This window comes from Talaromyces proteolyticus (genome assembly GCF_021365285.1).
Source record: "Talaromyces proteolyticus strain PMI_201 chromosome Unknown BGW36scaffold_4, whole genome shotgun sequence".
NCBI lineage: Eukaryota > Fungi > Ascomycota > Eurotiomycetes > Eurotiales > Trichocomaceae > Talaromyces > Talaromyces proteolyticus.
This window is the reverse complement of record NW_025764280.1, coordinates 2725917-2748031: the sequence shown is the minus strand read 5'-3', so window position 1 is coordinate 2748031 and position 22115 is coordinate 2725917. Positions and strand designations below refer to the sequence as shown.

The 22115-nt window shown below is 46.4% G+C and overlaps 5 protein-coding genes across 5 annotated transcripts; 3 read left to right on the top strand and 2 right to left on the bottom strand.

The window, feature by feature from the left end:
• Nucleotides 1–253: 253 nt before the first annotated feature.
• Nucleotides 254–8384, bottom strand: BGW36DRAFT_339021 (uncharacterized protein; the record flags this gene model as incomplete). Its single annotated transcript, XM_046213026.1, has 6 exons — nucleotides 254–1496; nucleotides 1549–6311; nucleotides 6380–6819; nucleotides 6892–7287; nucleotides 7367–8154; nucleotides 8217–8384. 6 exons carry the CDS (start codon nucleotides 8382–8384, stop codon nucleotides 309–311), a joined length of 7743 nt encoding a protein of 2580 aa, XP_046074771.1. The 3' UTR covers nucleotides 254–308.
• A 915-nt stretch (nucleotides 8385–9299) lies between these two features.
• Nucleotides 9300–11219, top strand: BGW36DRAFT_375508 (putative flavin-binding monooxygenase). Its single transcript, XM_046215773.1, has one exon. The coding sequence runs from the start codon at nucleotides 9479–9481 to the stop codon at nucleotides 11021–11023; it is 1545 nt and encodes a 514-aa protein (XP_046074770.1). The 5' UTR covers nucleotides 9300–9478; the 3' UTR covers nucleotides 11024–11219.
• A 2326-nt stretch (nucleotides 11220–13545) lies between these two features.
• On the top strand, nucleotides 13546–15036 carry BGW36DRAFT_425859 (uncharacterized protein; the record flags this gene model as incomplete). Its single annotated transcript, XM_046220175.1, has 1 exon — nucleotides 13546–15036. The coding sequence occupies one exon, from the start codon at nucleotides 13546–13548 to the stop codon at nucleotides 15034–15036; it is 1491 nt and encodes a 496-aa protein (XP_046074769.1).
• Nucleotides 15037–15707: 671 nt separating this feature from the next.
• BGW36DRAFT_425858 (glycosyl hydrolase family 3 N terminal domain-containing protein) lies at nucleotides 15708–18228 on the bottom strand (the record flags this gene model as incomplete). The annotated part of the gene is made up of 3 exons (XM_046220174.1): nucleotides 15708–17643; nucleotides 17712–18036; nucleotides 18096–18228. 3 exons carry the CDS (start codon nucleotides 18226–18228, stop codon nucleotides 15708–15710), a joined length of 2394 nt encoding a protein of 797 aa, XP_046074768.1.
• Nucleotides 18229–20996: 2768 nt separating this feature from the next.
• BGW36DRAFT_260390 (uncharacterized protein) lies at nucleotides 20997–21936 on the top strand (the record flags this gene model as incomplete). Its single annotated transcript, XM_046210066.1, has 4 exons — nucleotides 20997–21416; nucleotides 21474–21540; nucleotides 21591–21677; nucleotides 21734–21936. Coding segments are annotated over 4 exons (777 nt in total), but the record flags the coding sequence as incomplete, so codon positions are not given.
• Nucleotides 21937–22115: the final 179 nt, after the last annotated feature.

Sequence of the window (22115 nt, the reverse complement as noted above, 5' to 3'; positions counted from 1 at the left end):
CCAGAGGTTGTGGAATGCTGGAATAGAAGTATACTGTTAATAAATGAATGTCTTTTATACATATGCGCTTGGGATCGTTGGACTCCTGGCAAATATACTATTGTATACGTTAGTTAATGCGCTGTACATATGGCAGTACGTATTACTAATGATTACATGTACAGCTGTAGCTTAATCTATCAGTTGTACTTGTTGATTCTTTGCGGCAGGAACCTGCAGATATCTTATTAATTCAACGAATTCAGAATAGAAGCAAAGATTTGGTGGATTCAAAGTTGAAATGCAATTTACAAAATGGGAATAAATAACTACTCGCTCTCCTTTACAGAGCTTTCGATCAGACCACTCTTTCCAGCCACAAGGTAGACTAGACTCTGGATACTGTTGGCTTGGAGAATTTCAAAGACGGCAACATCTGCCTTAATCTCCTTTATGAACCAATTTCGCACCTCGACAGCAATCAGACTGTCAACACCGTAAGCACTGGTTGGTCGGAGAGGGTCTAATTCAGCAAGATCAATCATCAAACTGCGGCTCAGTTTGGTCAGGGTAGCATTGAGAATGACAGCCACCGCGTCACTGAGAGTCACGGCCGCCTTCAGAAGGGATGCAGTGGATTGGGCACCTGCAGTGTTTGCGGTGATGGCTACGCGGGCACTGAGCTTGGGAAGATGGGAGAATGTTGGGAGAGACTTCCAGGTTGGTTCGTCCGCATCGTCAGTCGCCGGGCGGGGTTCAATACCGGTAATCATCTGACTTAAGGCTGGATCCTTCTGCTCCTTCTTGTGAGTGTCATTCATAATGGCAATCTCAAGGATGGCCAGGAACTCCTGTTCTCTAATTCCCACGAAACCCTTACGCTCGAGGTTTCGTTGTGCCAATCCAGACTCGTCTTCGGCAACAGCGCCAACATCCAGCATCATACCCAAATCAATGACGACGGCTGGCAGACCGCGGGCTTGCCGCCATTGGCACAGGGCATCCTCATAGGCGTTACCAGCGGAGTAGTTTGTCTGACCTGAGTTACCAATGACTCCGACTGCGGAAGCCAGAATGATGAAGAAGTCAAGGGGCTTGTCCAGCGTGGCTTCATGTAGATTCCACGATCCATGAACCTTGGGCCGGAGTCCATTGTTGAAGGATTCAAGAGCCATATTTTCAAAGATTTGATCTTCCAACACCATGGCAGCCTGGATGACACCACGCAGAGGGGGCAAATTCTCTTCTTGCAAGAGGCTGCTCAGTTGAGATTTTAGAGCAGTGCCGTCGGTAATATCGACCTTGAGGATCTCAACTCGAATACCAGATTGCTGCAATTCTGAAATCAGCTCTTGGGCTTCAGGCTTGGCAGCACCCGATCGAGAAGCCAGGATCAAATTCTTTGCGCCGCGAGAAGCCATCCAGCGCACCATGCTTCGACCGAGACCTCCGAATCCAGTAATTAAATATGTACCATTCTCAGGGAAGGCATATTCGGCACTAGACCGAGGAGTTGCCTGTGGAAAGAATGTTAGAAAATTAGATAAATAAATCAGTGTTTCATCTTACCGTCACTGTATCATTTTCTTCAGCCACCATTACTACTTTTCCGACGTGTTTCCCTTGCTGCATGTAACGGAAAGCCTCCTCGAACTGGGAGAAGGAGAATGTGGTAATTGATGGGATGGGACGGATTGAATTGGCATGAAGTAGCTCGAAAGCTTCCGCCATATACTTTCCAGCCAGGACGGGGTCAAGTCTATGAATGGTCATCAAATCAATCGAGGAAAAGGTAACGCAGCGAAGGAAATTAGACATCTCGAGACGACGGTTGTCGATCAGATCCTTCTTGCCCATTTCGACAAAGCGACCAAACATAGCAATACTATCCCAAGTGGCACTGAAAGCGTCACCAGTCAAGCTATTGAGCACGACATCTACGCCGCGTCCGTTAGTGGCCTCCTTAATCTGCCTAGCAAAGCGAAGGTCACGACTGGAGAAGATACGCTCGTCGGGAATACCGAACTCTCGCTTGACTAGATCTCTCTTCGCTTGTGTACCGACCGTGACAAAGATGTCGGCGCCGATTAGCTGGGCGAGGATGATGGCTGCTTGACCAACACCACCGGCAGCGGCGTGGATCAAGATAGACTCGCCCTTGCGAAGTCGGCCAACGTACATCAGAGCGTAGACTGCAGTTGTGTAAACAATTGGGACCGAAGCAGCAGTAGCAAAGCTCATATTATCAGGAATCACTTGGGCCAGTCCAGAGTGAGTACGAGCATAGTTGCTGAAGTTTCCATCCGTCCAAGCAGCCACTCGTTGGCCGACCTTCAAGTGGGAAACGTTAGAGCCGATTCGGCTCACAACACCACTGCATTCGAAGCCCAGAGAGGTATCAGACATTTGACCGGAACTGATCATGATGTCACGGAAGTTAACACCTGATGCTTTAACTTCAACCTCCACCTCGTCAGCGCCCAGAGGCTCCCCAACAATGAGGTCATCCTCGAAATAAAGTGTATCGAGAAGACCAGGGCTTCCAATTTTCAGCTTAAGTGGTCGGCCGGGTTGGTAGAATGGTTGCTCTTCCAATATCTCACTTTCAGTACCATCATTCGAAACTCTTCTCTGGATATCGGCATTGGTATCAACTGACTCAAGGACACGCTTGACTTGCCAGCACACACCATCGTGCCAGTATTCTATGTCCTGTGCCTTCGGGTCACGAAGAGTTTTACGCAAGAGGGTCACCAACTGCTCAGCTGGAACTTCGGGAGCTTGACGATCAATGGCCGCGAAATCGGCTGTGATAATTGAGAAATTCTCGTACTCAGACCTCAGCGAACGAGCGAGACCATGGAAAATGGCGGACTCTGGACGAGTTGTATTCGCAATGGACGCTCCTCCTTCAGTGACCCACAAAAGCCCTTCGCTGTTCTTGAGGATATACTTGATGGCGTCAAACTCAGCGGGCTTCATATCTTTAGCGACGGATCGTTCAAGTTCAGCGATGGAGAGAACGAAGGCCTTTTCCAAAGATGTAGAGGAAATATGGGAGAGAGTCGTTTTACTGAAGGGAATGGAGATCTCGCCTAGCTGTTTTTCAATGGCCATTTCAACAGAAGACGACTCAGTCTCACTATCTGTAACCAAAACAACTGACTGGATTTCAGGAGCCACCGCTGGACTGTCATCAACTGCCACGCAAGAGAACAGACGGCCCAATTCATCCCGAGGGTCAACGTGATTTGGAACAGCTATAGAGAGATCACCAAACCCACTGCGCTTGAGAGCTTCCTCCCACATCGGTTGGTCCATAGTAGGACCCCAGGGGCGATAGCTCTCCTCGGACATCCACCAACCAGGCAAGCAGCCAAAGATGATAAATGCCTGGTTGAGGATATTGGTGATCTCGACTAGGAGCAAACGACCACCGGGCTTGAGCAACTTGCGGGTGTGTGAGAGAGTACGGTCGATGTTCGTTGTAGCGTGGAGAACAGAGGCAGCGACGACAATATCATATTCACCTTCGGCAAATCCTTGCTCAACAGGGTCTTCCTCAATGTTGAGTCGACGGAACTCGACCAAACCTTCCCAATCCTTAAACTTCTCCTCGGCTTCCGAGAAAAAGCCGGACGAAATATCGGTGAACGTATAAGATTGGAATCGGGGGTATCTACCATTGTTGCCGCCCATTGCCGTAAGGATAGGCTTAGTAGCACCACCAGTTCCACCACCAATCTCTATGCATTTCAAGTTGGGATTCTTTTCGGAGATCATAGTGGTGTACTGGTAAAGACCGTCAAAGCTCATCACACCCTCATAGTATCGGTAGAGTAGCTCATCTTCCAACATGAGAGCGAGCGGATCGATATCACCAGTCATGACCTTTGCGAGGTTGCGACCGACTCGGATAATCAACTTAGCTTCATCACCAGTGGCCTCAAGCTGCGTAGCCAGTACTTCCATTTTAGCGGCAACCTCAGGATCATCTAACTGCTCCCACATAGGGGTTTGGTGTGGATTTTTATGCGCGGTAACGAGATCACGCTGGTATTGCATGAAACGGTAGTATTTCTGGAGATGAGGCTTCATGGTGACGACCTGCGACTCGTTGACATTTTTCAAAACCTGGTAATAGTAATAGTATGAGATCAATTCAAGGTTTGCGACGCGATCCGGGTCCTCAACCTCAGGAATGTATGGAGCCATCATCTCATTAGCGATAGCTTGGGGAAGAAGGTCGGCATCGGGTTTCCAGCTAGCATGGAATGTGAGCTTCTTTGCATTTGATCCCTCTTCTCCATCGCCCTGGCGACCACCTATATCCAGACCGCTGCATTTCACATCGTTGAAAGCCACCATCGGCTCCCCGGTTTCTTCATCTGCGATCAGGAAGTGGGCGGTAGCTTCACGGAACCCAGTAAATCCCGCAGTCGCTACACACTCGAAGCGGCGACCTGGTGACTGATTGATGTCACCGCGGACGAAGATATCGCCAAAGGAGACTGGTATGTAAGGACTCGTAGGATTAGGATTATCGTGCATCACGGCTGGGAAAAGTGAATGAATGTAGTTGTCCATGGTGGATGGATGAATAAGGTATGGAATCTCGTGTTCGAATGGCATATGCTTTTTCGTATCCGGAACAGTCACTATCGCTTTCGCTTCGCCTGAGTTGGTCTTTATGTCACCGGTCAAGCCCCGGAAGGGGTCTTCGTAGACCAGACCAACGCGACCCACAATATCATACACGTTATCTGCATTGCAGGAACCGGTGAATTCCTCGGTTTTTAAAAGGGTATTCAACCGAGGTGCATAAGGGAAGAAGTTTGTGGATGGGCCGGTTTCAAGTTCGTGGACAGCAGAGATTAAACCGTGGCCGTGTTCAGCCCAGCCATCAGACGTGTAGGAGAACAGGCGGAACTCGTACCAGACATTGGAGAAGGATGAGCTGCTTTCTTTGTTATGACGCACAGAGAAGCTGGTCTCAACACCATCATCGGTTGATGGAATGATGAGTGCACGGTTGATCTTGATATCCTTCAACTTGTAGCCCACAAATTTTCCCTTGGGCACAGTGTACTCAGGCATATCGCGCAAATGTGACATTGCTTCAACAGCCATAGCAATATACCCAGCACCGGGGAAAACGTATGATCCCTGAACACAATGTCCCTTCAGCCACGGTTGCTCACGGAGCTTGAGGATATTCCTCCATCGAGGCTCCATAGGGTTCCAGTCATTTACAGGGTACCCTAGGAAGTCGGTACGTGCATGTCGGCGGAAGCGGTGCTCTGCACTCAATCGACCCTCACACCAATGACGTTTGTTGTGATTCCAAAAATAGGTAGGGAGGTCAACCACCACCTGGGGTTTAAGATCGACGCTCTCTGGGAAATTGAGCTTGTAGAGGTCGACGTTACCTCCTTTTGCGAAGAGGAAAGTTGCCGTTTCTATAGCAGTCTGACAGGCATCTTGACCGCGGGAGAGCACTGACTTGTATACAATGCCACTCTTTTCAAGGGCAGGAACACCGAGAATCTGCTTGATGGGACCAGCGAGAGCGGCATGGGGACCGACCTCGACCAGCACATCGAGAGCGGCTTGAGTGCCTGCTCCTCGACGTGCGCGCTTCGTAGTTGCCTGAGGAGTGCAAAGGACTTGTAAGGCGTCATTAAAGCGGACACAGCCCACCATGTTCTTGCTCCAGTATGAAGGGCCGAGAACATCAGCTGATGTGACAATCTCACCAGTCACGGTGGAGACCATTTCCACGTCTTTAGAGATGGAATTAACTTCCATACCTTCCAGGGATTTTTCATAGTCAGCTGCAACGGCTTCCATGTGATGCGAGTGATAGGCAGTGGAGACTTTCAGGAAGCGAACAAAGACGCTATCCTGCTGGAGGGTCTCGGATAGAGCTTCCAGAGCAGGGCGATCTCCAGACACAGTGATATTAGTTGGGCTGTTTACACAAGCAACGAAAGCCTTGCCCAGTGAAGGAGGTAGGGCCGCAATCTTCTCCTTGGCCTCATCCTCTGAGAGGCCGACGGCCATCATTGCTCCATCAGCAGAGGGCAGCTTGGTCTTTACTTGACTAGAGAACAAGCCACGGTAGTAGGCTGCCTTGAGAGCGGACTCAACAGTCAGAATTCCAGCTGCATAAGCTGCCGCAATCTCACCACTGGAGTGGCCGATCACCTTTTCAGGGCGAATTCCCCAGCTGGCCAATAGATCCACCAAAGCGACCTGCAGGGCGGTACATGCCGTTTGGCTAACAAGAGACTCGTTGATTCGGGATTCTTCCTCGTCTTTCCGGAGTTCCTCTGTAAACCAGTCAGTTTACATTCCGTTCTTCTCATATGTTAACTTCATCTCGCAGGATTTCACTTACCAAGCAGAGACCAGTCAGCACCTAGATTCTTCACAAACAGATCGGCGTGCTTCAGCCGCTGTTGGAAGACAGGGTATACTTTTCCAAGCTCTCGACCCATGGCGAACCACTGAGCTCCTTGACCAGTGAAGACGAATGCTGTCCTCAGCGCATGGAGAAGTGGCCGCACTGGTGTTTGTCGGGTTGCAGCCACTTTTGAGACCAGATCGGGCAAAGAGTCTGCAACCAGAAAGGATTTCCATGCAAGCATGGACCGACGATTGCATAGAGTGTAAGCGAGGTTATCCAAGAATGTTTCTTCGTCGTCTTCCTTCCGCTTTGCCAGATGCTCAGCATACGCAGCACCACTCTTGCCACCAATACCCTCTTCGTGGGTAGACCAGAGGAAAACACGCCTGCGACGATACTCAGTAGCATCGCCATTGGCCGCATTGGTAATGCTAGTCTTGCTAACCGGCTGGACTTTTCCACCCGCCGTGTTGGAATTTCCAATGATAGTTGTGTGATCCAACACGGGCTTTGGAGATGTACGGTGAGCGGCCATCAATCCGCGGCTAGCGAGATAGTTGTAAGCGTCGTCAAGAATGACATGTCCATTTGTTCCTCCAAAACCGAAGGAGTTAATACTAATTCGTCGCAACCCTTCTACTGGCCAGGGGACAAGAGTGGTTGGGACCTTAAGTTTCCAACCATCAAAGTCAATTTGAGGGTTAGGTCTCTCGAAATTGGTATTGGGGGCAATTGCACCGTGCTCTAACTGGAGCACAGACTTGAGGATACCTGCCAACCCACTGGTACCTTCGGTATGACCGACATTTGTCTTGATACTTCCGATGTACAAAGGAATTGGTTGGCCATTTTCGTCCACAGGACGATGTTCTGCGAAAACGGACCCAATAGCCCCAGTTCTATGAAAATTTAGTCAGCAAGAGAGTATTTCTCATCTTACGTTGAGATAAGCACATTATTTTAAAAAGTAGTACTTACTCAAGGGGATCACCGGCCGGAGTTCCAGTTCCGTGAGCCTCAAAGTAACCTGTTTGCCCAAAACCAAGGCCGGCATCTTTGTAGGTTTGCCGGATCAATGCGGCTTGAGCCTCGCTAGACGGCAACATGATACCAGATGTTTTGCCATCCTGGTTGCAACCAGTGCCTCGGATGACGGCACGAATAGTGTCGTTATCTCGCAGGGCATCGGCGAGCGGCTTGAGAATCAAAGACGCGATACCATCACCACGAGCGTAACCGTTAGCCCGCTCGTCAAAGGTCCAGCAACGCGAGTCAGGGCTGAAGAAATGCACCTTGGACATGCCAATTGCAATGTCCGGATTGAGGATAACGTTGGTAGCACCAACAATAGAGCAGTGGCTTTCGCCCATGCGCAAGCTCTGGCACGCAAGATGCAGAGCGACCAAACTGCTACTGCAAGCAGTATCCAGTGTCAAACTAGGGCCTTTAAGGTCATAAAGATAGGATATACGGTTAGAGAGGATAGAGGTTCCGTTTCCTGTGACGGAATATAGAGGAGCCGTTTCAGGGTCGCGGTCAATCATTTCGTAGTAATCGTGTGAGAAGCTACCAACATAGCAACTGGTGTCGGAGCCTGCAAAAGCCTCCATGGAAAAGCCGCCATTTTCCATGGCTTCATATACACATTCCATGAGAAGACGTTGTTGAGGGTCAATACTCTTAGCCTCAGTGGGAGGGATAGAAAAGAAGGATGTGTCAAAAACAGCAACGTCCTGTTTCAGGAAGTGACCTCCAGGTGCGTTTGTCTATATCAAGATTTATGTTAGTGACACACTTGCATATACAGGAATTGTGAGATTATTCATACGTTTCCTCCTCTCTCGCCGTCAGGATGGTAAAAGGCATCCATGTTCATCCGATCTTCAGGCATCTTGCTCCACGCTGCTTCCTTCTTTGCAAGGAGTCCCCAAAGCTTGTCTGGGCAGGTCGCCTCTCCTGGAAGACGACATGCCATACCAACAATGGCAATTGGCATGGAGCCGTCCTGATCGAGGACATCCTGGATGTGGGATCGAGGAGCATCATTAGGGTTGCTCGTAATGAAAGGCATCTTGTAGACCTGGGCTATTGGAGAGGTATTTCCAGCCCTAGTATCAGATTCTAATGATTATTGGTCGTAAAATATAAGAGTCTATAACACAAAGAAGGAAGAGGAGAATGGAAAGATGTGACTGTCGAAATCTGAAGACCCCTGGATAGCGGACAGGACCTTCCCTCTCATATACATACCCATTCGTTCGGGTCTTTTCATGTAATCTATTCTTGTCGGATATTAATTCAATTTCCAAAATAGAATGTCAGATTTTCGTTGAACTGACTATGCTATCTCGCTTCCATAGCTCTTCTAGCCCGACAAGTCCCACCGAGCTTACCAACTCGATAGGTAACACAAGCAGCTAGAGAATGGAGAATGGCCCCCCCCCAACCGATTCCATTCGGCAGATTTCTTGCATAATAATACTACAAGGAGACTAGAAGAGGGTAATGAGGTTGGGACGTCCGTATCAATGATTGGTTATATTGGCTAGAGAAGATAGGCCTGGAGTAATAATGGGGGCTATACGAAGCTACTAGTTATCGATGTAAATAGTGTGTTATTAGACTATCAGTTGGCCCTACCGAGAAGACAATATCGACGAATTATTTAATATTCCGAGATGCAAGTAATCCTCCACCTAACAACGAATGAAAACCCGCCGAGGGTCAGATGTTCCCTGCTGTGTTTTCGAGGCTTGGCCGAACCTAGTTGCCGAAAAGTTGTATTTTGAAACACTTTACTTCCAAGGTAACTTCATATCTTTTACTTCCCAGGCTAACCTAACTACGTACAGCGCTATCGCGCGTAACTACCAACTAAAAGCTAGAAGAAAATAAATTTATCCGATCACATGTTGTTCACTTTTATCATTCCATAATCCTATAATAACGTCCTTAAAACAACCAGCTTTTCTTTAGATTTACCAAGTCTTGTCTAGTACATGTTGGTCAGTCTTAGAAACCCATGTTCACAGAAAACGTCTGAGGGAATTTGGAGGCAGAATCTGCCTTAGGTAGAGTTCCACATTGAAGATGACATCTAATATGCCTAACACGGCCACGACCACCTTCGATATTATCATCGTCGGTGCTGGTCTCGGCGGTATTAATGCAGCATACCGCTTGCAAAAGCAACTGCCACATCTCAGCTACGCCATCCTCGAATCCCGTGATGAAATTGGCGGAACATGGGACCTATTCCGCTACCCAGGTATCCGTTCAGACTCAGACCTCCATACCTTTGGTTTTGCCTGGAAGCCGTGGGACCAGCCCAGCCCGATCGGTCAGGGAGCCGAGATCTTGGATTACATGAAAGAAGGAGCGGCTCAACATGGCATCGACCAACATATTCATCTCAGCCGTCGACTGCGATCAGCATCTTGGTCCTCCGGAAAGCAGAGGTGGACTTTGACTGTAGATGATAAGTCTAACGGCGAGACCAAAAAGACGCTGTACTTCGCACGTTTCATCCTCCTTTGTACTGGATACTTCAACCATGATCAAGCCCTCGAGACAGAGATTCCGGGCTTGGAGAATTTCAAAGGCCAAGTCGTGCACCCACAGTTCTGGCCTGAAGATCTCGACTACACCGATAAAAGGGTCGTAGTTATCGGCAGCGGCGCCACGGCCATTACCTTGGTCCCAGCACTGGCTGAGAAAGCTGCGCTGACCACAATGCTGCAGCGTAGTCCTTCATATGTTGTTGAAATCCCAAGCAACCGAGCAGGGCGTGGTTCCTGGCTATCTCGGCTTCTACCGACCTGGATGGTGCATTCCTGGAGGCGGCTAACCTCCATGTTGTGGTCGCGCTACATTTTTCTTACCTGCCAAGCATACCCTGATAAGGCGCGAAAACGTCTGATCGGAATGCTCGAGGGTAAGCTTCCGCCTCATCTCCCCATCGACCCGCACTTCAGCCCGAGTTACTATCCGTATGACCAGCGAGTCACATTGACCCCCGACGGTGTGTTTTTCAAATGTCTCCGCTCCGGCAAAGCAGATGTGAAAACCGCTGTGATAAAAAATGTGGTCGCAGATGGAATCCAGGTAATCAATGCCGATAGCAAGGATTCGCCGGACAAGCATGATCAATTCATCCCCGCCGATATCATCGTCACGGCGACAGGATTGAAGCTCCGGCTTGCTGGTGGTGCGACCTTTGACGTGGATGGGAAGCCTGTCAACCCATCAAATCAGCTCTTGTGGATGGGTAGCATGTTGCAGGGAATGCCAAACTTGGGTCTTTTACTGGGGTATACTAGTATTTCGTATACTTTGGGCTTGGATGCAGCCGTCCTGATTTTCTGTCGGGTGGTGAGAATGATGGAACGGAAGAGGATGGCCACTGTGACACCCCGAGTCGAGCCTGGGGTCACGCTGTCTCTTAAACCATATGATAACCTCACCGCGACCTATGTTCTCAAGGGCATCGATGTTCCACCCAAAGTGGCAGACAAGGCCCCTTGGCTGCCACGAAGTAGTATTCTATCAGATTATTGGGCAGCACATTTCGGTCGCATCGATAAATGCTTGGATATGGTTAAGGCCGAGGATTCGCAGAAGAAGAAAACATCGTAAGCTTTCATGCAAACGAAGCAATTGGGATATCAATTATATTTGAAGGCTACCCAGGGTGACTTCTTTTCTTGGTTTTCGCTTCCAGTCGTAAACATATAGAACAGGCTCCAGGGCCTTTTAGTCATTCGCGTTACACGTGTTTATTATTTTTCAATATTGGGGCCTTTTTATTATTGTTGTTTTTGTTGTTATTATCTTAGTAGTAAATTTAACGTCACAGACGCGTGTTAGGGCAAAATATAGGGCTAAAGCCTGAGCCCCACATCTATACCCTATATAGAGACGTGGATTTTAGTAGCCACAAAATACCACTACCCCAAAAGGAGTTCACCCTTTATGGTTAGGGCTTCTTGGTAGTAATATATAGTGGGTTCTCGGGCCGACAGATCCGTAGACCTTAACATTATCCTAGAAATCTGCTTTCCCAGTCCTTTTCCTCTCTCAATCTGCGCTTTTACGCTAAAATATACGTGTTCCGATTTTTTAGTTCAATGGACATGATTTACTGTTGGCCGAAAACCCACTACATCAACAAGGAGGTCACCCTCATTAGTGAGGGTAATCAATTTGGTAGTTACTTATTGGCTGGCTGACACACGCCCCCCAGATAATTTAGGGTTCCGGCTTGTATAATCTGCATGTTTTTGTCTGTTTTATATTAGCCTAATCTATTTCTTGGGCTAATACCGACGTTTTTCCAGTCTACCATAGAGTTTTGGTCTTTTTTGCTGTAATTCTCGGTTTGCCGTAGATTTTTGCTGTAATGGACATGTATTGCTTTTTTCAATCTTGCTTGGATTCGCCCTTGGTGTATATATTTTCAGCATTCGGAAGGAGTCCGGGCTTGTAACTCTTGGCTGAAAACCCACTTCACCAAAAAGGGGTTTCCCTCATTAGTGAGGGTAATTAATTTGGTGCTGATTGGCTGACATGTACCGTTGGTGACTCTTGGGTCATGCAATAACTACACAAAGAGTACGAAAACAGCGAAGGAATGAAAGCATGGCACATGGCACAAAGGATAATGGTTACGTGATACAAAACGATAACCTGGCCAGCCACGCGTCCAAGATGATGGACCGAAGTCTAATTCGACAATTCAAAATCTCGGACTGAGTGCTAATGCGACTAAGCACGCTAGATCCTCGATCCTAATCAGCCAAAATCGGGCTTACGAGCGAATGAAGGGAAGAACCAGCCGGACAAGCCTTTTAATCCCTCTGTCGCCCCGTTTCGCCGTTTCGGTTGAAACCGACCCAATCTGGCCGGTGGTCTATACTCCATGACTGGACGACAAGTGCAACCAATTAATTAGTTTTGAATGGACTAAAAATAAAGAACATTATTGCAGAGTGAGGCAATACCACCAAAGACTTCATCACACTCCCCGTTTTCCCAATTGGAGGTCATGCAGCGAATTCCACTACATTCAGACTAGCAGATCGCAAATTATTACCAATCTAGAAGACTCAGTATTTCCTTTCTATTATAGGATGGTTGAAAGGTTATATATAGTATAACTAAACCATTCTAGATAACGGACGAGTTAGACGTTCCTCGGTGTTGGTTGCCTTTATAAAGCCGAAGCCGAAGCGATCAATCTACCATGCGCATCTCCTGATCTCCTGATCTCCATTGGGACGATTATCCGATGAAGAAAGCGAAGACGGCGAAGAAAGCCACGTGGGGGCAAAACAACATGGGTATTGCTTTAGGCTGTGGCCGCGATAGCCCGATGCTCGATCTGGCAATTAGTCGATGGTTCTATCTAGTATTTTATTATTATGTACTGTAACACCGTAGTATACCGTATTCCCCGACTTCGCCTGGCGGAGGTCGGGTTTAACCAACATCCGATCACTGACTCTACTATGATTGGCGAGGGCTCTTAAAGACTGGCTGGGATAAGGATTTAACGTGCGGGAAAAGAACCCACTATTTGCGAGTCGAACAATTTCAGTCTGTTATTAAGTATTTCCCCCAATACCCTTTCGAGTGGCATATAGAAATTATTACAGTGTTTATAAATTGATACATTTGCAGTTTTAGGAAGCGAAGACAAACGAAACAAGCATATCAACAAGCATATCATAGTTCTTCACCGTATTAGGGTTACATTGTAGATCCTCACTATGTAAGACTATGAAAACGGCCGAAGGATCCCTTGGACCCTTGGGGTTTCTGGAACTATCTTAGTGCTCACGTCTTATAGCTATAGCTGCATTATGCGGTGCGGACGTGATAGCTACCGCCAATGTAGAAGTCAGTCCACTCTGCTTTATCTGGTGGAAGTATGCTGTCATTCTATTAATGTTATTATCACCTCTCAGCGGGGGAAATAGGCAGGACCCCAACCCCACAGCCGGAATAGAGAGGGCTGACTTTTAATCTTTTATCTTTTATCTTTTATCTTCTATCTTCTGTGGTGATCTCCATCCGGGGAACTGTAAAAAATTAACGAAAGTTGAAAGCAAAGAAGAGTGAAAAAGTACACGAAATTCGATAGCACAGCAGCAGCAGCAATGGTACATAGTGACGAGCAGAATTCTGCCCCTCAAAAACGCCTGGCCTGCGATCGTTGCCACATGCGCAAACTGCGTTGCTTCCGAGATGCGCCCAGGATCGAATGTAGTCGCTGTATCCAATTTGGCTACGCATGTACTTACAGCCCTCCGTTGAAATCTGGTCGACCAAAGAAAAGTTCATCCACCATTCCCAGGCGCGGTCGAGAGGCATCAGGCACGGAATCTCTGCCCAGCTTAGACAGCAGCAGTTTGTCCAGCAGCCTCAGTATCAACAGCGGCGAGCCGATCGGATTGAATGACCCCTTGTCGTACCCAATGCACTTAAGTACTAGCTGCGAAGCCCTCAGCGATCAGATCTACTTGTCACCCCAGGAAACCGATTCACTCTACCAAATTGATTCCACTCCAGGCGGCTTCGCGCCTACAAAATTGCCAGCCGTATGTCCGGACAACCTGAACTTCAAGTGGTTGGATTTGACCGGGGGTCATGGTGCCGAATCTCATCATCACCATTACCATCACCATCATGACCAGAACCAGCACCGCACCGAAGCCCGAAATATACCGTCAGCCGAAAGCAGCGTAACCGACCTTGAGTGGGATTCCGGTTTCGAGAGACCGCCAGCGAGTGTTCCGTACAAGCCACACACATCCGACCAACTGGCTTGGTCTCAATCCGGCGCTTCTGGGTGCAAAAATCTGTCAGAAATGATGCATTCCCTTTCACGATTGCAGCAAGAGTTGGTTCACTTTCGCAGTCTGTCTGTGAATGGACTTAGCCTATCAGATACCGGACGAGTCTCATTGCCACCTTTCCACTCAACATTTAGTCCCATCAATTCTATTCTGAAACCTAGTCAAGAGCTGGTGGATATCATCTCTCAAGTTTTGAACAATTGTCCACTTATCTCAGGCAACGGGCACAAACCAGCGCATTTGACCGTGGACCGGCGAACTCTTCTCTCTCTGATTTTAACACCATTGTCGTTGTTGCTATCAGCTTACAGAGACTTATTACGAGACATCCGAACGGCTGGGAATCTAAATCAACAACAGCCGCCTCCCAATCATAATCGTACTCGTGGTTCTCATCATGAATTATATCCCGAGTCCTTGTCAGCCTCGTCCTCTCGGGATGGGGTTCTTCTTGATGATCACCAGCAAGAGGAACAGTCACGTAAGCAAGGCCGAAGCAATAATCATATTCCCGTCTCTACAGTATTCAACTCTGAATGCCCGACGTCAGATAACCATTTCACTTCCCTGATTCCCGACAATCTGCAATTGGCGCTAGATACAATGAGTATAAATCGGCCACTACAACTAGTACTGATAACGACCATTATCAAGCACCATCTCACCTGCCTAGGAGAGACTTTGCACGGTCCTAACCTCGAAATTGCAGAATCACTTTGTGCAACACCGATAACAGAGTTGAGGACATTTATCAAAATTCTGTTATCTGAAGCTCAAAGCCTCTTACAGTAATAGCCAATCCGATACACCAATTGATGCCTAGCGGCCGCTCAACTTCCTCAGGTAAACATAGTTATGTAATTCTATTTTAGAAGAAATGACAGAAATTTTGAATGCAACAATCATTGGACCAATGAGAATACACTTTAATCATGTCACCGTGCAGGGGTCTAGAAGTTTACCTACGTCAAGCAAGCTACCAACGCCGTCAATCACGTAATCCAATACGTAAATACGAAGATAAATATACAACCAAATCTGGGCAAATCATCATTGCAACCTCCAATCTGACCCTGCAACGCGAGATGTTCAAGAGCGTAATTTGAAGAATTGAGCAAACTTTGAGTAGCAAGTAGAACAAAAAGCTATAATATCACTAATTTGATTTATTGGTCCTATCCTATTAATTCTTCCTCTACGGAGAAGCCCAAATCAGGCTGAGGGTCTTTGACTTCAAGCAAGAAACAGGGGCTTGATAAGTTGACAATTTGACATGCCTGCTGTTGATGACCAACATAGCATCCTAGCCGATTACTTAGCATTCTGAAACAAGTGGGTAATAAATACAACTTAACAAAGTAATGTAGCATCTATATAGAGCAAACATACTTGCAATGGATTAATAATGTTAGTCTATTGAGATCTATTTTTGCCCATTATTACAACCCTGTATACCGGTATGTTTACAAAATTTTCACGGAGGATTTATATGGTAAATCCCTTGAACTGAATCCCAGGCTGACTCCAATCTCGCCACTGGGGATTTTCCAGTCCTGAGCAACGATGTCCCAGTAACTAAGGTCCCGGCGGGTCAGGGAAAATGAAACTCTCTTTGTCTCTCCAGGCTGTAGAGGAACCTTTTCAAATCCACGCAAGACACGAATCGGTGTACCCACCGGAACATTGTCTTGAGGAAGAGAAACATAGAGCTGAACAACAGCAGCACCCCTCACAGAACCCGTGTTCTTGACTGAGGAAGAGCAGGTCACCAGAGTCTTCCACAGATTTGGGTTTCCGCCTAGAGCTAGACTGGAGTTGACATGAGCGGGATATGGAGAGATCGACGAAGATGCTACTTTTGAGACAGACATATTGGATGCCAACTCAAACGTGGTATAGCTAAGCCCAAACCCAAATTCGTAGAGAGGCGCGATTTCATTGGCGTCAAAGTGACGATAATCGATAAACTGGCCTTCCGTGAAATTAACGTTCCATGCTGATGAGTCTTCCGCAAGGCTACCGGTAACATTAAGAATCGAAACACCATAATCAGTCTCATTATTGGCAATAGTGTAAGGCAGTCGGCCGGAGGGATTCACGTCTCCGTACAGTACATCGACAATTGAGTTTCCACTTTCTTCCCCAGGGTAGTGAGCCGCCAGAATTGCGACGACGTTAGGGTTAGACGCCCATGGCATGGTGTTTGGGCCCGCTGAGTGAGTAATAACGACTGTTTTCTTGGGACAGATAGAAGCGACGTTTTCAACCACTAGAGTTGAGTTATAGTCTGCTTCCAAGCTAACCAGATCCATACCCTCGGTTGCCCAGCCCTTCAGGAACACAAGGCAAATATCAGGCCAAGGATAGATTCCAGTTATTCCCGCGGCGAGAGCCGTATTATTCGTGATATATTGTACGGTGCTGCCAGTCCTCCGAGCACGGTCTTTGATTGCGTCCAAAGGCGGAACAATAAAACTGTTATGTCCACTCCCAGAGCCGCCACCGATTACCACCGTGCCAATTTCAAATCCATTATCCGGAAAAATGAGGCCGGTTGAAACATCGGGGGCATCGTTACCGAACACTCCAATGTTATTTGGGTTTTTCAAAGGAAGAGTATTGTTTGTATTCTTCAGCAAAACAGTTCCAGCAGCACCGATGCTGCGAATCAACCTTGAATGGTTACCACGAACGTCACGGCCAACTGGTGTTGGCATCCCAGGCTGCAAAAGACCAAAATTTTCGAGGAAAAGAGATTGAGAAGAGGGGTCTATACTCGGGTAGTCCTTGTCCTGTCCGAGATACAAGTACGGTGTAAGGATTCGGCGGACCATATCATCTAACCGAGCTTCTGAAAGACTTCCATTCGCAATCGCCGAGACGAGATTAGAGCCCCATAGACTTTCAGTTAGGTCTGTCGCCGAGATAGGCCCAGGTTGATTCATGTCCAAGCCAGCGTTTGCCGCTTCAATGCCAGAGAAAGACGCAAAGAAATCGGATACCACGTAGCCTTCAAACCCTAGCTCCCCCTTCAAGATGTCGGTCAAAATGTATTCATTTTCACAGGCAGAGGTGGAATTAACACGGTTGTACGCGCAGGTTACTGAGGCCACACCTGCATGCACGGCATCTGCAAATGGCCATAGATACAGTTCATGCAGGGTACGATCATCAATGTTCGCAGAGTAAGCTTCCACTCTTTTGCCATCGACCACGGTTGGCTTCCGCTGCGTTTCCTGTTCATTTCCGATAATATGTTTGGCATTGGCTTGCACTCCTTCGCTTTGAATGGCTCGGATTGTCTGATCCATCGCAACACCAGTTAAGAAAGGGTCAGGGGAGAAGCCTTCCCAATTACGACCACCCCAAGGAGTACGACCCAGAGGACCGGCGACTGGTCTGGAGACCAATCATCAGTCAGCATCAAAGCCAGACTTAGTCACTTTGACAGAAGAGAGATTCCCTACCCGAGAGCAACATGAGCACCTTTTCCCTTAAACTCCTGCGCGAGAGCACTACCACGCTCATACATCATATCCTTATCCCATGTGGCAGCAACAGTCACTCCGGCAGGAAACACGCTGGCCAGATCGGCCAGACGAATGGCGGCAGGGCCATCCTGGAGACAGAGTCCACCAAATCCGATGCTCTCAACGGGAGCGATGTATTCAATGCACAATCCAGTCATCGACCCGGTTACAATAGAAGCCTTCTCGGTTGCGTTTAGCTTTGCACACAATTTCTCTGCTTGCGCGCGAGACTGTAGCCATTTTGTCTCGTCCAGGCCGGAAGCTAGAAATCATCAGCTAATAAGTTCAGAGGGAATAAAAGTTTCAATCACAGCTATCTACATTTTGTAAGCCTTCCAGATGTGTCCAATGAGCCTTGGGTCGTCACAGACCGTTCTTGTGGACGATGGAGAGAATGAGTTGAAGCTGCTGTTAGGGACGTAGCGCAAAGCACGCCGAGAACAGACCACATCATCTTGAGTCTCTGGTGTTGTAAGTCACGGCATGTGCGATGGAATGAGGTTGCATGTATTACAAACAATGCATTGTTTTCTGTGTACCACCTTATAACCAGGAAACCGCTCTGAGTCCGCTCTCAAGCCCAAGCCCACCATCTATCCACATAATCAATCACTACCGAGCTAACACATAACACCAACATTCGTAAATAGCTAGAGGTATGGCATGAACTATCATTTCCAGTGCTAAAACTGGGGCCGAGAAGTGGAATATTAATCTAAATCTGCAGGAACAGCGAATTTGGTGCTATGTTCGGATGGGCTCGGTTTTGGGCGCTCGGCCTGTTTCCACGCATCCCATTGGGCCGGTGGAATATATCCATTGTTGATATGCACACAACCCACCGAGGATGACTGCTTTAGTTTTCATACAATGGGTAATTAACTGTTAATTTCTACTTCTCCACTCCTTACCTTTGAAACACCTTAAGGGCTAAAACATTATGACACAGAGCCGTACAGTGGAGAATAAGGGCATCATACAATATTCGGAAATTACCAACTCGTAACGCCCTACTATCGGATATAATTTTGGAAGTATCTAGGTAAGGGGGTCGTTAGTTACCCTGTAGGATGCATATTGCGATTCATGAAGCGTCGGTCATCACCAAGTTGACGGGTTCGCTCGGCTTCAACTAAGTTTGCATACCCTAGGCCGTTCTCTGGGGCCGCTTTATATAAATCTCGTAGCTTCTCACACTTTGGTGCTCCAGAGAAACTCTTTTATGTATATTCTGTTATATCCGGCTTCCCGTTTTAATTTAGCCATTTTGAGACAGTTGTAGCTCGTCATGTTTCTATGGTATCTATGGTATCTAGTTATCCAATAAGGCTTCGAGCTACAGTCTCCTAACTGTTGTAGATAATATAGCTCGAAAATTGTAGAGTATTATTAAAACAACGTTCCTGATTGATATTTCTAACTCTTATATGATTAGGAGATGCTTAACGATGGGTGTAATTGATGGACAGACAGAAACTTAACACTTCGGCTGAACCTTAAAAAATGGGAATATTGTGTCGTAATATTCTATGATTCGATTAGGAAACAGAATTATTGCTTTTTCGTTTCGTTTTCTTTATTTCTTTTTCTTTCTTTCTTTTTCTTTCTTTCTTTCTCTCTCTTTTTCTTGTTAGCATTCATGCCGGAGTTAGAAAGAAAGCTGCTCATTATTTGCGTCAAAGCTTGATTTACGAGATCGTCAATTTTTTCTCCTTCAGTAAAACTCAATACCATCAATTGATATATGGTACAAGAATCAGAGTTGGTATTATCGAGAAGTCCTTCCTCCTTCATCATTTTACTCCCCAATTGAAACATACCTATTATTGAACTTCTCTGTTACTTGAAATTGACACCATAGAAAATATTTACATACTGAATGGCTTACAGCTATCTAAAAACACGAAAGATTTGATTTTAAACAAAATCTTTCATAAAATCTATAAGCTGCCTACCGAAAATTTCGACTAGTAAATATCCAATTACAACACATTATAGACGTAATTTTGATATGACACCTGTTGACACAGAGAGAATTTTATAATACCACATCCGTTGAAATTTGATATTGATGATAGTGAGTGAAATATGTTGATTACTATCAAACAAACTACCAACCCATTCAAAAATGATATCAAAGAGCACCGCTAACGGAGAATTTAAACATAAAGAAAATTAGATAATAATGATACAGCTATGTATATGCTAAGCATGAGGGGTAGAAAAGAATAAAATCATGTGCAGAATGAAAGCTCTTGAGCTTATATCATGTTGATATCCAACTGTTATGGCCTAGATAACTAGATCCATTTATACATGTATATGAGCTATTAATAGATTAATGATTACATGTAGATGGTAATATCTTGAATTTAATATTTATCGATTGTTGTGGCGCTGTTGATTATAATTTCGAATCCTTACTAAATTACCTCAAAGCGATTCATGGAAAATATTTCTGACCAATAACGAAATACCAATTCCAATAGGATTTTTCATCATTTACCAGTCGGCGATCCTTCAATACTAAGTTGGGCTACCGATTTGTATATCCTCCGGCTAGCCTCAAGATCCGGGATTCTCAAGATATGGCTTTTAATCCTTTTATATCTCTCATTTTACATAGGATACTATGCCTTTTTCAATCCGAATATATTTAACCTTATTGAAGATAGTGTGATTACATGCATCACCGTTGCCCTAGAGAACACTAGAGTCACGAGACTTTATCCGTCACAGGTATGTAGAAATTTTCAAGGACCAACTAGGAATATTCACCAACACTTGAAATGCTAGCTTCTCCCTGATTATTTTAACAGATAAATGTTAAAAAGCAACGGGATGGCAACGATGAAGTTTATTAGAAAACAAATATGAACTATGTGGACGCTTTTGGTTACACCTTGAAGATTATTCTTTGTTCTTAATCCGTGGGATTGCCTCTGTTCATCTCTATTTCTTTGTCACGGCGCTTCAGCCCGGATTTATTGTATTCTCAGTGAATGCTTCTCCGCATCCTTAACCCGGAAAGGCTGGAATCACCCGGAAATGGGAGTCATACGTAGATAGCCGGTCCGAGTCATATAATATGTGGCCAGGGTGGTAGAAATTTCATTCTATATAGTGACGTGCTACATTTCCGCCTGCCATGAAACATAGACACATCAATTAAAGCCGTTTTGACTCGACCTATTAGCCTGTGGTGAAGACTAATGAGTCAAAATGCGGGAACTTACTTTACACGAACTCATAGCCACGGCATGTGTAATGATGGTAGTCTCTATTCTCGCTATTATCTTGCGTTTCGTTCTACAGTGGGTACGAAGAGACCGGATCCATCGTGAGGATGCTCTTGTAGCCTTTGCTTTTACGGTTTTTCTTGTTCTTGCCATTCTTTCTCTCGTTTTGGCACCAATCGCCTATCATATTGTAGACATGCAACATGATATGATTCGGCAGTATGATGGGATATCTGCGGACGAGGTATTCCAATTGAGAACCACGTTTGTGTGTTCCCTGCTTTTTCCCACGGTTCTTTGGTCGGTAAAATTGTCCCTGATGTCGATCTCGCATCGGATCGTTGATAAGCAGCCGGAAAATGTGAGACGCTGCTGGTGGGCTCTGCTCGGGTTTGTGATTGTGGTGAGCACACACTCCTTATTAAACGTGTATGATAGTGGATACTGAGCTCCAGAATAGACATTTATTGGATGTCTGGTTGTCAGTTTCACTCGCTGCTCCAATTTTACCGACTCTTTTGACCCATGTAATCCACATCATTTTTTTTAAAGCCATATGTGTCCTAATTAAAACAAGCATCCTGCAAAACCACCCGAGACATAAACGCACAACTGGCCAGTTTCTATTTTGTCGTTGTTGTTGATATAATCACCGATATACTAAGTATAATCCCCGCATCGAACGTTCTTCTCACGGAATTCTGATAGCAAATATCTTAGTTATGATATTCCCCATCATAGTCCTCCGAAAGGTTCAAATAAAACGATCTCTATACCTCCGTACCAGTGTGATTTTCTCCGTCGGAACACTCTGCATTGTCACAGCACTCTGTCGAGGCATCACACTTGGTGTCGGTATGGGCTTGGACATGCCTACATTTCCATGGCTTGCATTTTGGGGTTTGGTTGAGGGCGGAATAGGTGAATATAACTCCATCTTCAAAGTAATTATAATGACTGACATAACTTACTTAAGCCATTGTTGTCGGATGTCTCCCAGCTTATGCTACGCACTATATCTGGATGACTACTCGCAATGCAAGAGCATTCACCTCTTACGAAATTCGCGGCTCGTCGAATACAAGCAAGGCCCGCACGGTAA

What these genes read in the sequence shown, in the direction of transcription:
- BGW36DRAFT_375508 (XM_046215773.1), top strand. Translation starts at nt 9,479, where the DNA reads ATGACATCTAATATGCCTAACACGGCCACGACCACCTTCGATATTATC.